Source organism: Corvus brachyrhynchos, unplaced genomic scaffold (genome assembly GCF_000691975.1).
Source record: "Corvus brachyrhynchos isolate BGI_N302 unplaced genomic scaffold, ASM69197v1 scaffold115, whole genome shotgun sequence".
Lineage (NCBI taxonomy): Eukaryota > Metazoa > Chordata > Aves > Passeriformes > Corvidae > Corvus > Corvus brachyrhynchos.
In genome coordinates this window covers 621809-635470 of record NW_008239553.1, presented here as the reverse complement: position 1 = coordinate 635470, position 13662 = coordinate 621809, and the positions used below count along the sequence as shown (strand labels likewise).

Below are 13662 nucleotides of genomic sequence, written 5' to 3'. Positions count from 1 at the left end.
GGAATGGAGCAGCTGGCCAGCCTTGTGAACTTGAGAGCTGGGCATGATGCAGGCTGAGAGCCAGTGGAGGGTGTCAGGGCTGTTCCTCTCATCTGTGTTAGGGTTTTAGCAGCCACAGAAGTGTACAGTGGAAAGGACAGGGAGAAAGACAGGCCGCTGTGTGACAGAGCCAGCCATGTGTCTGGTCTTATCTCTGAATATGGAACAATTGTCACCTGGAAGCACACAGGAAAGCATTCAGCAGGGCTTGGGCTGACAGCCACCAAAAGCTGTGTGTGGGCTTTGTTTTGGATTTGGTGAGCCAGCTGAGGGTAGTGGCTGGTGTGTGATAAAGCTGAAGGGCTGCTGGAGTGGCAGCTGTTTCTTCAGACTGGAAGTAGAAATGATGACTGCTAATTCCAGTTTTTGTCTTTGTGGATCTGTGGTGCCTGGCAAAGGTATCTACTCTCCTGCCCTGATCTCTTTCTAAAACATATTTCCTCTAGTACTGCCTCCCCTATGAAGTGGAAACAGTTCTGTTTTGTCTAGTGGTGTGTGTGTGATGCTATCCTGCAAACTACTCTGAGAAGTGAACGTGAACTGTGTGTGCAACATTGTGTGTGTGGGTGAGGCTTGATCTTTCTGCACTAGTTCCCTCTCAGAATGACAGCAACTGGAGGCTTTGTGTTAGTTGTTTTCACTCAGGTGAAGGAAGTGAGATTTGGATGTGGTTCCACTTCTGCCTGTGCAGACCAGAGAAGAAAGGTAATTTCTCATCATTATGACATGGGTTTTGGTCTGTTTCTCCCCTCCATTAGCTTTCTCTGTATGAGTACTTGTTTTTAAAAAAATTGCTTCAAACTCAGCATTACCTGGTCCAAAGTGAGCAGCAAGGATATGAGCTGCGCCTTGTCTACTCTGTGAATCCCCTTTTCTTGTCATCCCATGCAGTTTGAGTTGCACTATAGCATTGACAGGGATTGATGGATGAATGAAGATGGAACATGGCTCTCAGTTCAGCTTGCCTGGGGTCCTGAGCAGCTTTTCCTTTTCATGCATTATGTCATTTAATTTCTCTAATGCTATGAGCAGAAATGCAGCATTAAGCCTCGTATTAGGGCATTACAGAAGGGAAAGATTAGACTAGTGAGTGTTGCTGCTGTGCTTGTGACAGAGCAATCCTGGCTGGCTGCCTGCACTGAGCTGCCTCCTGCCCTTTCTATCAATTGTTTCACAGCAGCAGCTGCGCTGGTTTTGGATTTGTGTTGCGAAAAGAAGCGCTCCCGTCCTGACCACAGAAACAAAGCAAGTCTCAGCTTGCAGAACAGCAGTTTTGGTGAGGCCTTGGTGTGCCAACACTTCGTTAAGACCGGTGCAAAGGTTTAGCTAGAGACATCATCAAGCCTGGGAGCTCTTATGCCTGTTCTCCCAAAGCCTGTTTGCTTCTGTGCAAAGCAGAACAATGGGCCTTAAGGTGAGCTATGAGTGGTGCATCTGCACTTGGGCTTGCATGAGGGTCCTACCCTGCAGGTACCAGTTGATGGATGGGCATGTGGCAGTCACTGTGGGCTGCCCTGGTAAGCTGCTCTGTGCAAGAGATAGAAACCCTGGCAACTTAAAAGCCTCTTATGTTCCTCATATCTAGCATGTGGCAATAGTTCTGGTTCATCTATTAACTGGGATCTAGAGCACAGTAACCGTATCTTTTGGCTCAAATGGGAAAAATGTCTCCTTTTAGTTTGGCTTTATTTAAAAAGGTAACATGACTGACAGCTTTTTTTTTTCCCCCAGTTGAAATAGAAAAGCAAACATCTTGGGACAGACACATTAGGAGAGAGGCTTCTGGTTCTGAAGCACTTGGAAATGATCTGAATTTACACAGCCCTCCTGCTGCAGAGTGTGTCTTGGGCTAAACACGGTTTGTGTCTAGTCTAAGGAATGCTGAACGTAAAGAATCTGAACCAGAAAGAAGGGCTTTCTTTTAGCATCTGCCTCTGGCTGCAAGAGCTGGCCCTATTTAAAAAGCTGTCTCTTTCTCTTGGTGTTTGCACCTGCCCCACCTGTAAGGTTGAGACAGGTGTTGATCACTGTAGTGTAACAGGGATCCCCTAGGAGTTGCTCCAGTAGGGTATGTGTTAGTGCCTCTCATTCCTGAGCAAAGGGGGAGAAACACCAGTATGTACAGCTGGTGGCCAGGCTTTCTAAGAACTCTCCTTTACAAAATTGTTTGTTTGTTGAACTCTGAGGTCAAATCCCTGCACAGAGCCCCTGATGAGAAAAGTTACTTGCCACAGGGAACAGCTGGTCAAGCAGTAGGACTGTCTGCAAACTGAGTGGGTGTGGTTGTGAGGGGGGAGTTCTGTTTACCTCCTACGTATCACCAAAAATAAAAGTTTCCTTCCTGTGTCTCCTATCTGGAGCCAAGTGAGCTGAACTGTTTATTATCTGATGGTAAAATAGTTGGAGAGAAGGACTGAGTGAAGACCTTAAATAAAATAAAAAATATGCATCAAAACAACAAAAATTAGGGAAGTCCCAGAAGAGCAGCTTGTTCTGGTACATGGTGTTTCTCAATGTAACTGGCTTACAGGAAGATGTGCACAGATGTGAAAAGAGTTGGTGCTTTTAAAGACTTCACTGCTAGCTGCCATCCCCCAGCCTCAAATGTTTAAAAATGGGAGGTTTTTATTTGTGTCAAATAGTGGGAATCTTACAACTTCTGGCAAGTGAGGGGTATTCTTTCCACACCCAGTGCTTTTAGGTGTCTGTCCAGGATTTCAGACCAAAATTAAAGACTTGTCACCAGCAGTGCAGTACACCTATCACCTGAGTATGTCTTAAAAGGGACAGATTGTAAAACATCGCTCTTTATTTCCTGCTGGCATGGATTTGTCTTTGGGGCCCCCTTTGACATCTGTTCAGCCTCACTGATGGGCCATCAGAGAACATCTTGGGTCAGGTTCCCATTCAGTGCAAGTTGGCCTTTGTTCAGCTTGGCTGAAATGTTGGCTGGTTTTTGCTCTCTTGGGACAATAAGTAGAAACCAGATTGCTTCAGCATGAGTGTGGAAAGCAGAACAGGAGTCTACACAAGCAGTGGGATCTTTTACAAACTGAGATCATTGCCCCCAAGAGTTGGGGTTGTCTTTGGATCACTGGCACATTGCTGTGCACTGCTCCTTGGGGTGAACAAACAGGTGCTTTCTGATGATCTGAGCTACCTATGAGGAAACATCCAATAAAGTTCTCTGTTAATTATTTTCTAGATGTCTATTTGAAAACTTCTGTTTTCGTGCCTCTTGTTTACAGCTTTGTGGGTTTCTTTTGTGCTGGTGACAGGACTGTGTTATAATTAGGACTGTATCATCTCCTGGGAGAGGCCAGGCGGGAACGTATGTGCACTGCTTACTCTCAGTATCTAGAGAAGAGGCAAGTGCAGGAAGAGTTGTGCATGCTGAACTGGAGCAGCTTGAGGATTTGTGCCCTGGAAGAACATGGAACAGCTCTCCTGAAACCTCTGCTCATTGTCAGAGACTGACTTTTAGCTCTTCCATGTATGTGACACAGGAACAGCTGAAATAGCAAGAGATGGACAAGCGAGATAAATTAATGTTGGGGAAGATCATGCTAATAAATTCCTTCTGACTCATCCTATTACTAAATTCACATCCAGACTGGGATCTACCAATGGGATAATGACAATTCCAGCAGTTCTTAGCAACCAGCTGCATTGAAAGCAAAGTGCGAAAATTTTAGCTGGAGACTCTTAAAAGGGACATCCGTGCTGAGTGTCGCACAAGCCTCTCTGGAACAGATAGCTGAGCAGAACTTAAGGAGTCCTGGAATGAGGTCCCTGGTTATAGTACACAGGGCTGGCAGACTCCTGTCCTGAAAATCTTACAGTCAAAATAGTTTGGTTGTGGGATCCCAAACTAACAAGGCATATAGGGCTGTCAGGGTCCTGGGGGAATACTAGAAGTACCTGTGCTTCCTTCTGCTAGTTGGCTTCCTTTCAGAGCTATTGGTGTGTTGGGCCAGTCTGGAGCCTTAGCTGGGTAATGGGAATGAGGAGGGAGGAGTGGTGCCTCTGTGTTGGTGATGTGTAGGAAGGAGTCCGTTTGTTGGTGTTGAATGAGAAGCAGGTTTAGTGAGGCTCTGCAGAGCTTCCTGCCTGCCCCACTAGTCCAGGCAAGTTACGGCATCTGCAGTCTGGGGTGTGACCTCTCTGTGCCTCCTGCCAGTAGGGACCGAGAATGCTGTTGCTACATCCACCTGCCCTCTGTGCCATCCTCTGCTCTCCATCCCTGTTAGAGAAGTTTAAGTTTGTATCCTGTTTACTGTTGCACTAGGCAGGGAGTGGGAATGTCTCTGGGATGGAGCTCTCCCAGAGGGAGCTACAGTGTCACGGGTGAGCTGCTGGGTTAAATATCCAGAATGCCCTTTCCCCTATTTAGCTTGCTCTGCTCCTATTTTTGTCTATGTCTTAGGCGCTTTTTTCCATTTGAAATACTTCATGGGTCATCTGTCATTTTACTGGCTGGCAAATTGATATCAATATGGTCTAATGTGGTTTAACAGGAGACAGTCCTGGTGTCCGTGGTGCCAAAGCCTTGATGCTGCAGATGTGGGTCTGAAGAGGCCCTTCTTCCCCACTTGTCACCCCTCCTGTCACGCAGTGTTTAAGCTTTGCGATGGTCTTTGTCCTTACGCACTGCACAGGTTTGGAGGAGCCTTTCTGTCTCATCCCAGAGCCCTTAGCAGCGGTTAAGTGTCTTCCCAACTGCCTGGCTAACATCAGTTTTAGGTGATGGATCTTCAGCTCCGCTGTTCCAGAGGCAGAGTAGCAGCAGGCTGCTCTGCTGGGGTGTTTGTTTACAGTTTCAAATAGCACATGCTGCTTGAATGCTTTTCAGGTTAGAGTTTAGGGAATGCCAAGCAGTACAGACTTAGTTACTGAGTTATTTTGGAGTTGAGCATGACTGATAGAGATAAAAGTTTGTTGTTAAAGGGAACAGTCTAACCCTATGTCAATAAGCTAATGTGAAGCTGGATTGATATAGCATAAAAATGACATGTGAGCTAGCAGCTGCCTTCAGGCTTTTCCCATGGGTGCCACTATCTTGCCCCTTGTAGCCGCTGCAGATGACAAATCAGCAGAGGGGGAGCAGGTGACCTCCCTTTTGTGGCAAGGGTCACACTGGGGTGTTCCAGGACACAACGGTGTGATGCTCCTTTGCGTCATCACAGCTGAAATTCAGATAAGGGCAATAGCCCTGCAGTACTTGGGTTTATGTATAACAACACCCAGTGGGGCAGTGATGGGGGTGGGGGTAAAGGGGGATGTGGGCTTTCTAATGAAAATAAAACATTCCACATATATTAATGCAAATTTTTTGAGGAATATGTGCTTAGTAAATCTGTACAGGGAAAGGTGTTGAATTAATTGGTTGGTATAAGAAGAATGAAATGTTTTCTCAGCAAACACTGCCAACTATTAGGGATTTCCTCTGCCCCATGTACCTCAATAAGGAAATATAAATTTAATTCAGCTTTTTCACATGACTCTGAGTCCTGAATCACTAGATCCATCAAAAACCATGAGAAGCTTTCCTATGGAAAGTTGGCACTGGACTAGTCCTAGAAATAATTGAGAGCTGGTGGCTGACCCCTGTAGGAGGTTGTCTCTCTTGACTGCCTCTAAATCAGCTGCTCCCTCTGACAGACTGCAAACAGAATTTGAGCCGGTTTTCCTGGAATAGCACTTCTGGTAGTAACAGGATTAAAACACTGTCACTTCTTTTCTCTCCTCCCAAATATATTTCTAAGAGGACTTGTCATCTATCATGGATCTAGCTGCATAAACCTGGCTTCTTTGGCTGAACCCTCAGCTAGCCTTATTTCCTGGAAAGCTGGTGGTACTGCAGGTCACCCTGTGCCCATGTCTTCCCACAGAGCAATTCCACATCCAGCTTTGGTGCAAGTGATCAAGCGAGTCCCATGGAATCACAGATGTCTTTAAACAGAAGTGCCTCAAAGCTCCTGTGGGCACGCATGTATATTTTATACATGTGTATAAAAGTAACCCAAAACAAAAAACACCCAGAAAGTATTCAAAGAATGAACTTGCTAATTTGCAATAATTTTACTTTGCCCTCTTGATAGAGCAGGCAGCTACAACTTGGGGCTCCCTTCAAATGCTGTTTCCTGGCATAGTCGGGACTTTGCTCTCTTGTTTTTCTTAAAAAAACCCCCAAACCCCTTCCAGCTCACATTTTTGTTCAAACAGTCATAAGCTCCATTTAGTTGCAGTTGTTTTCAGTATTGCTGTCAAGTCTATCTGCACACGGAGATGCCAAGCCTGAAAGCATTGTTCTCTAAGCACCATCTGTTGGGTAACCCACACTCCACCCACCATGGCCTTTGCACACAGGGGTCTCCCCTCAGCTGCATGCTCAACACCCACCCTCCCTGGGGATTTCAAACAAGCCAACAATTCCCTGCAATGCACTCAGTGCAGAGGAGTTTCCTTTATGGGGTCACATGGCCAAGGTGCTGGGCTGGGATTCCTTCAGTTTTTTGCTCAATAGCAGTTTCTTTGTGTGTCTTTCCTCCCCTTGACAGACATGAAGGTATCTTAAGGAGCGTTTTGAGTGCTAATGTCGCAGTGATTATAAAGTGTATTTCTGTGGGGCTGACTTATTTTGTGTTGGGAAGGATGTTGAGCCATGTGGCTACTATCTGGAACAGGCTGGGCTCAATGGCTTACTGCTAATTGAGTAAGTAAGATCAGAATTAGACTGCTAAACATTGCTCTAGGACAGAAGACCGGGATTACAGGGCTAAAAATTGCTTCAGATGGGGAACTTTGGCTTTTCTACTAAGTTGCTACCTCACAGTGCCTAAAATCCTGACCTCAGAGTCTCTGGTGATGTTCAAGGGTCCAGTTCTCTGTGTGCTTGAGCTACCGGTGTTGATGGGTGTCCTAAGCCCAGAATCACGTTCCCAGGCTGCACTGATGGAAAACATGTTGTTGGCATATGTGTATTGCAAAAGATTGGGATGTGTCAACAAAGCATTGAGGGTTGTTGCTCTTATCTCCATTGTATTTATTAACCTGGGTCTCACTTGAGTTCTTTAATTCTGCTGCCTTGTTTTTGCAATTGAAAAACAGAGTGGGAGAGCAAAATGAGGGGACTTCCAGTTGGCTTGAACTGGTAGTCTTTCATCTTTTTCCAGGAACTGACCTTCAGTTTGATTGGAGAGGACTCTTCACTTGTAAAAGCATGTTTCTTTTCTCTGGTTTCTTTAATACTTCCCCTCACATTTTTCTCACATATATGTTCCTGACACTCCTTGGAATGCAGTGATTAGCTGGTACTTGGAGAAACTGTTGTATCGCACCATGGCTGGAAGTGTGTCAAGGCAGCAGTCAGTGAGTGCAAAGGGCAACATGCTGGATGCTGTAGTTTTGTATTTTTGTTTCCTCCCATCCCTTTTTTCCTGCTGGAGAGCTCTGATGTGCTTGCCAGATGGAGCTTCTAGTGGCTGAGATAATGGGCTTAGCAGACGCCTTCCCTTTTGTGCAGCTGGGCTCTCTCCTCTCCTCAAACCCAGCTGGGTCACTGTGTGAAAGGGTAAAGCAAGCATGCCTTCAGGAGTCCTGCTTGCCATCAGGGCCTAGTTTAGTGCTGTGGAATTGGATATGTAAGGGACGGGACACCAGAGACTCTGTAGGAGGGACTAAGTCACTGATTCCCTACTGGGGATCAGTAGTCCCTCTTGCTCACTTGAGGTGTGGCTGACATTCACAGCAGAGGTGGGATCACTTAGCTGGAAAGCACCAGCATTCCTGTTCTGGCACTTTTGCTTACAGGTTGATGATTCTTTTTCCTGTCAGAAAAAAGATGCTTACTAGAAAGCTTTAAGTGGAATATGTTTTGAAGTGGATTTAACCATAAGCTCAAAGCTGTTGAAGTATCAGCCTTGTTTTCTTTCTTAGTCTGTTTTCACCAGCCCTGCACTGGCCAGGATCTAAAAAAAAGAGTGAACCTTTGGTCAAATGCACGTGATCTTCTTTGACTTTGTAAAACATAAGTAAGAGGAGGGTAGCTGTTTGTGATGGAAGTGTGAGGGCCAAGACAGCAAACTTCCATGACTTCTGTAACAACCTCTTGCTCTGAGTTGTATATCAGCCAGTGGGGAGAAACCTCTGAAGAAAGCTGGGAATGAGGCTTTTCTGTGCCTAGTTTTGTGAAGGAAAAGACTGGTTTTGGTAGCATTTCATGGTGCATTTGTCTTTCTCTTGTTGCAGGTGAGGCTGGTGCCAGCATTATTCGGGTGTCAAAAGAAGCCCGGAAGAGGTTCTTGGGCCCACTCCACCCCTCTTTCAACTTGGTGAAGACCATTCGGATGTGCCTGTCCAAGACTGTGCCAGAGAATGGGCATGAGGTTGCAGCAGGGCGTTTGGGTATTTCCCTGACACGGGTCTCTGATGGAGAAAATGTGATACTGTCAGACTTCACTTCCAAGGAGGAACTGATCCAGGTGAATGGAATCTTACTGCGGAGGGCTGGGCAGGAATTGCATGCAGTTTTGTTTTGCCTTGGTCTCCAAATGTCCTTAGTACTGGAGTATAATCGTCAGCACATGCCAGCACGGTGTTCCAAGAAGAGTAATTGTTTCAGTAGGCTTTGATCTGATTCTTATATTCTGGATCTCTTTCTCCCTCAGGCCTGTGTCTGCAGCACCTTTATCCCTGTCTACTGTGGGCTGATACCTCCAACCTTGCGTGGAGTGGTAAGTAAGATTCTAAGATGGTCCTTCATTAAATTGCATACTAATGAGTAAGTTTTGACAATGTTATTGCCTGCCTGCTGGCAGCATTTATCCGAAGAGATGCAAGAAATTCCCAAATAAGCAACTTCCAGCAGTGGATATGCCTTCTTTCCACTGCTGCCCACAGTTGACTACAAATGTCCTGAAGACCAGTGGATTTAACATGTGGATTTAACATTTAATATATGGCAGTCTGGGGAAGGACTGGCTGGCTTAGCCGGTGGTTCTCCTGGCTGCATGGTACAACACTTTCCATCACTGAGGCTCCAGCTGTCCGCATGTGGAAAGAAGTTGGGCCCAGGATAAACGTCATGAGTGTAGTCCCCCTCCCATGTGCCTGACACTTTCTATGGATACTGGCCCTCTTTTCCATGGAGTTCTTTCTGTCCTTTATCTGAGAATAATGTTCTGCTGCCAGAGCTTTCTTAAATTGTGTCCAAGGCTGTCCAAGAGCAATTCATTCCTCTGTGTTGGCATGTTAGAAATGAAAACATGAGAAAGCTGTGCAGAGCTGCAGAATGTCTGGATATTGCAGTCGTGCTTTAAGGGCCTCCTGGTTGAGCTTGATCTCCCTTGTGCTGCATAGGTTAATGAACATGTTAAAAGGCAGAGGTTTTGCAAACTAAATAGTCAAAAGTGAGAGGGAGAACTGCTATAAAATATGTGCCCTGATTCACTGTAAGTGGTCTGACCAAAGTGCCTCTGTCTGTCAGAGCACAGCACCAAATCTGCTTCGATCGCTACCTCTGTCCTAAAAGTGAAGTCAGTTTTGCTCCTGCATAATACATAGCTTGGCTGGTTTTGTCTTGTGCAAGCATGTTGGTCAGGGAAATGACCTGGAGGAGATGTCCAACGTTATCACTTCAGAGAAGTGACAGAATCAATAATGGTTTGGTACTTGCTCAGCAACTGCAGGCAGGGCTTTTTTCCTACAGCTGGTGGGACCATAGCAGTGGCTCTTCCCTTACACCTCTTTGGGGCTAATTGAGGTCAGTGTGCATCAGGCAAAAATCTCACAATTCCAAAACTGTCTGCAACATCAGGGTTTCTGGAATGTGCAGCTGCCCTGGCACTCTGAGGGATGACTTCTCATGGGAAAAGGTGGGGAGGAAATATGAGATGAGGAAATTTAATTCCTACCTCTTCCCCCGAAAAACATGGCTCTGAAGGGAGATTGCTGATGAGGCAAGAGGTTAAACTGGGTTGAGCATGAGCTTGGGAAGTGGTTTTGAAACAGGAATGCATGGTTCCTAGCATGCCTGTGGTGACTGTATTTTCCGCAGGATAAACTGACAGGCCTGGCACAAGGACTAGTTTTCAAGGCAATGTTACTGTGTGCAAGATGCAAAATCCGTATTTTGCCTTCCTCCTAAATTTTTTCCAGTGTTCACTTCTCTGAGATCTGGTAGCTCCATGGAGTGGATGATGGAGATGGGTAGGGGAGTAAAAAGAACCCCAAACTTAAATATTGAGAAATGGAAAAGTCAGTAACTGACCTGTCAACACACACTATAGTTGTGAATTGTCTGCAGCACGTGGGTGAGATGAACCCCTGACAAGGGTTACAAAGCTGATTGTCAAATCATGTGAGTGAGGGTCCCTGCGCATGGGAGAACATAAGGGAATGGGAAGTGGGCACCCCAGTCTATGAACCATCCCCTAAAGCTGCTGCTGCTTGTGCCTGCAGGCAGGTGGTGGCTCCACCTATGGCTCTGTGCTGTCCTGGGCTTTGGAGGAAGCTGGAGAGTGGTTACACTTGCATTACTGGAGGTTTAGGCAAATCCAAAGGAGTAGTAGCTGAGCTTTACTGAGGAATGTTAATCAGCATTGCTTGGAAGCAGTGGACCAGAGAGTGGGGTGTGCACGTCTACTCGGGGATTTCTATGGAGTCAGAAGGCTTTGCCTTTCAGCTCTGTTGTAGTTGAGCCTTTTTTCTGATGGCATCTGTGGAGTCATGCTGCCACCCTCAGGGAAAAGTGTCTTCTGCATCCTTACTGCAAAACTAGTGTTGTCCAGCACTAAAACTTACCTCCATTTTCTTTAAACAAAGTGCATGCTGCCTGCTTTGCTCTGTTCTTGTCCCACTCGGCATGTTGGGATCTCATCCTTGCAAAGCGAGTCAGGCAGATGTCTCCAGCTCTAGCTGTGCCTAGTCTGGCTCCCAGTGGAGCAGCCTTGGGGAGAGGATGGCAGTGGCAGTTTGCTGTGGTTGCTTTAGGCTTAGGGAACAGTGATGCCCACTTTAGAAGGGGGAGAGGGTTCAGTTGATTGTTGGCAGCTCTGTTATCAGAAAGCATCTTGTAAGCAAGCTGTGTTACTGTTTCTGAGATGATGCACTTATCCTTGGGTTTAATCTATCCTATCCTTCCTTCACTGTCCAAATTCAGGTCGTGCAGGAGTCTCTAAGTGTCTGTCTTGACACAGCGTTTGGTGAGCAAGGGCTGCCATGAGGATAAAATGTCCTGCGCTCTGAGTTTGGGCTGCTGTAGCCTACAACTGTAATCACAAGCCGTCTCCTGTGAAGCTGTAGGCTGTATGCAAAGGTAGCCCTGAGGTTTAGTTTGCCTCCCAAGAAGGCAAACTGCTGTGCAGTCCACCCTGACACTGTTGCTTCAATGGCAGCTGGCTTGCTATAGCTTAATTTCAGCCCAAGAGCCTGTGAACTGTTCCCCAGGCTCAGAGAAGCTGCTTGAAGAAGTCTTTGTCTTGTCTGCCATCCAGAGCAAGAGAGAACAAAGTGCAAAGCACTCTCCAGGCAACACATCTGGTGTTCTCCTAGGCATTGTGCAGCAAAAGACCAATGTTGGTAGTCAGCCTGCCTGTGAAAAAAGAGGAAGCAGGATGCAGAATGGAGCACCTCCTTCTTCAGTCAGCATTTCTGTGCTCTGCCTGGGTTTAGCTTCTACTGGCTCAGCTTCTCACCCAGCGGAGAACTGAAATATGCTTATAGCTGCTACTTATAGGGCTGCGCAGTCCCTGTATCGTGATTTGTGTTTGACTCTGTCCAAAGGAAATGGATCCAGGCAGCAAATTGCAGGATCAACCCTGATACAAAACCAGCAGGACTCTTCTGTAATTGAGGTTCGCAAGAGCTGGAGTTGCTCTGCAAAGACCCCCAGCTTCCTTCTCTTTTGGCTTGACTGACATCCTTGCATGTTGCCAAAACCTGTGATAGGGATCATCTTGCTCAGCTCCTTGTGCAATTATAGTATCCAAAAAATGTTTTGAGAACGTGCTACTGGGGTTGCCCTTCCTGCAAGGGTAACGCAAATGTGTTTATGGTACAGAAGTACAGAACATTCTCTGATAAGAGGGTGCCTGTTAAGAGCAAACCCAAGAACCCTGTGCTCTGTTACCACACCACAGCAAGTTGATTCCCAATGTGTATGCATGTGTTGGGATTGCTGCTTGATAAGCCCGCTAGCAACAAATTGGTTGGTTTTACTCATAGGTAACAAACCTTCTGCCAGTGGGGACTTGTGTCTGAGCTTACTCATTTTACACTCAAGTGAAAAATGGCACAATGTCACAGTTTGACAGCTTAGATCAGTGCTAATTTGCACTGCAGGTGGTTGTTGGTGTGTATTATTATTTCATTGGACAGCAGTCAAACTGCATAGGAGATGTAAGTCAGCAGTCACATAAGTGAATGTGCCTTTCTTATTGAACACTCGTGGCCAGCACACTCAATGAAGAAAAGCACACAGCAAAATGAAATTATAAAAAATACAGCTGTGCTATCACCTGTTTTGACTCCTCCAGTGCTGGTGGATGTACTCCATTCTCTTCCCAAGTTGTTGGCACAAATAGGAATAGGGACACAGAGTAAAAAAGCTGTTTGATCAGTTGCGAGAATGAAGATTGCTGCATTTGTCTTGATTTCAGAGATACGTTGATGGAGGGATTTCTGACAATTTGCCCCAATATGAGCTGAAGAACACAATCACAGTGTCTCCTTTCTCAGGAGAGAGCGATATCTGCCCACGGGACAGCTCCACAAACATGCATGAGCTGAGAGTCACCAACACAAGCATCCAGTTCAACCTTCGCAACCTCTACCGCCTCTCAAAGGCCCTGTTTCCTCCGGAGCCACAGGTGAGTTTCCTGGCCTCACCAGAACTTGGGGACCACGGATCTTGGGCACTGGCTATACTGTATGTGCTTTAGCAGGAGAAGGTTCCAGACTCTGTTAGTTTTGTATCTCATGTTTGTCTTTGATCTTGACATTATCAACCCAGTGACTCGCTAAACCTTGAGCACCTGCACAAGGGTTTGTCTTCTTTTGCTACTTGAACATCTGGAATTTAGGTGGTAGCAGTTGCTTGGAAAGTATTCCCATGTTGCTCTCTGGAGTAGTCTTTGCCTGGAAATCAGGCTCACTGTAAACAAAGATGTATTGGCCATCAGAACCAATGTGCACTTCGGTGTTTTAAAGTAAGGATGGAGCTGCCAGTATGAAGCCTTTCCTCTAAGTCAGTGTAACAAGTGGCACTGCCAACTTCGTGTGCTTCTGAGAAGATGCAAGTGCCAGATAGCCCTGACATTTGGACATAATAAGCATGCATTCATGTGCTGAATTTCTTGGGCAATTTTTTTCCCACCCCCTCTTTAGTCTTAGCTGGTTTTATCTGCAAACACAATGGCCCTTCCTGGCATCTGCAGGGAAGTATTCTGGGCTGCTTGTCAGAGTGAGTGCCTGAAGGCTGCCTGCAGCAGCTCTAGATGGGGAAATGAGGTAGCTGCAACTCTAAGCCCACACTTAGGTAGGATTCTAGGTGTCCCTTCCAATATAAATTGTGCTGTGATTCCCATATCCAGTGTATTGATGCTATACTTCCCATTCCTGGTC

At 46.2% G+C, this 13662-nt stretch overlaps 1 protein-coding gene across 1 annotated transcript in view; it reads left to right on the top strand.

Annotated features, from left to right (window-relative positions):
* Nucleotides 1-13662, top strand: part of PNPLA2 (patatin like phospholipase domain containing 2) — a 30352-nt gene that overhangs the window by 8095 nt on the left and 8595 nt on the right. The window contains exons 2-4 of the mRNA XM_008639644.2: nt 8290-8522; nt 8709-8774; nt 12699-12908. Of these exons, the coding sequence (XP_008637866.2) occupies nt 8388-8522; nt 8709-8774; nt 12699-12908 (411 nt within the window). The 5' untranslated portion in view covers nt 8290-8387. The remainder of the gene's footprint in view (nt 1-8289; nt 8523-8708; nt 8775-12698; nt 12909-13662) is intronic.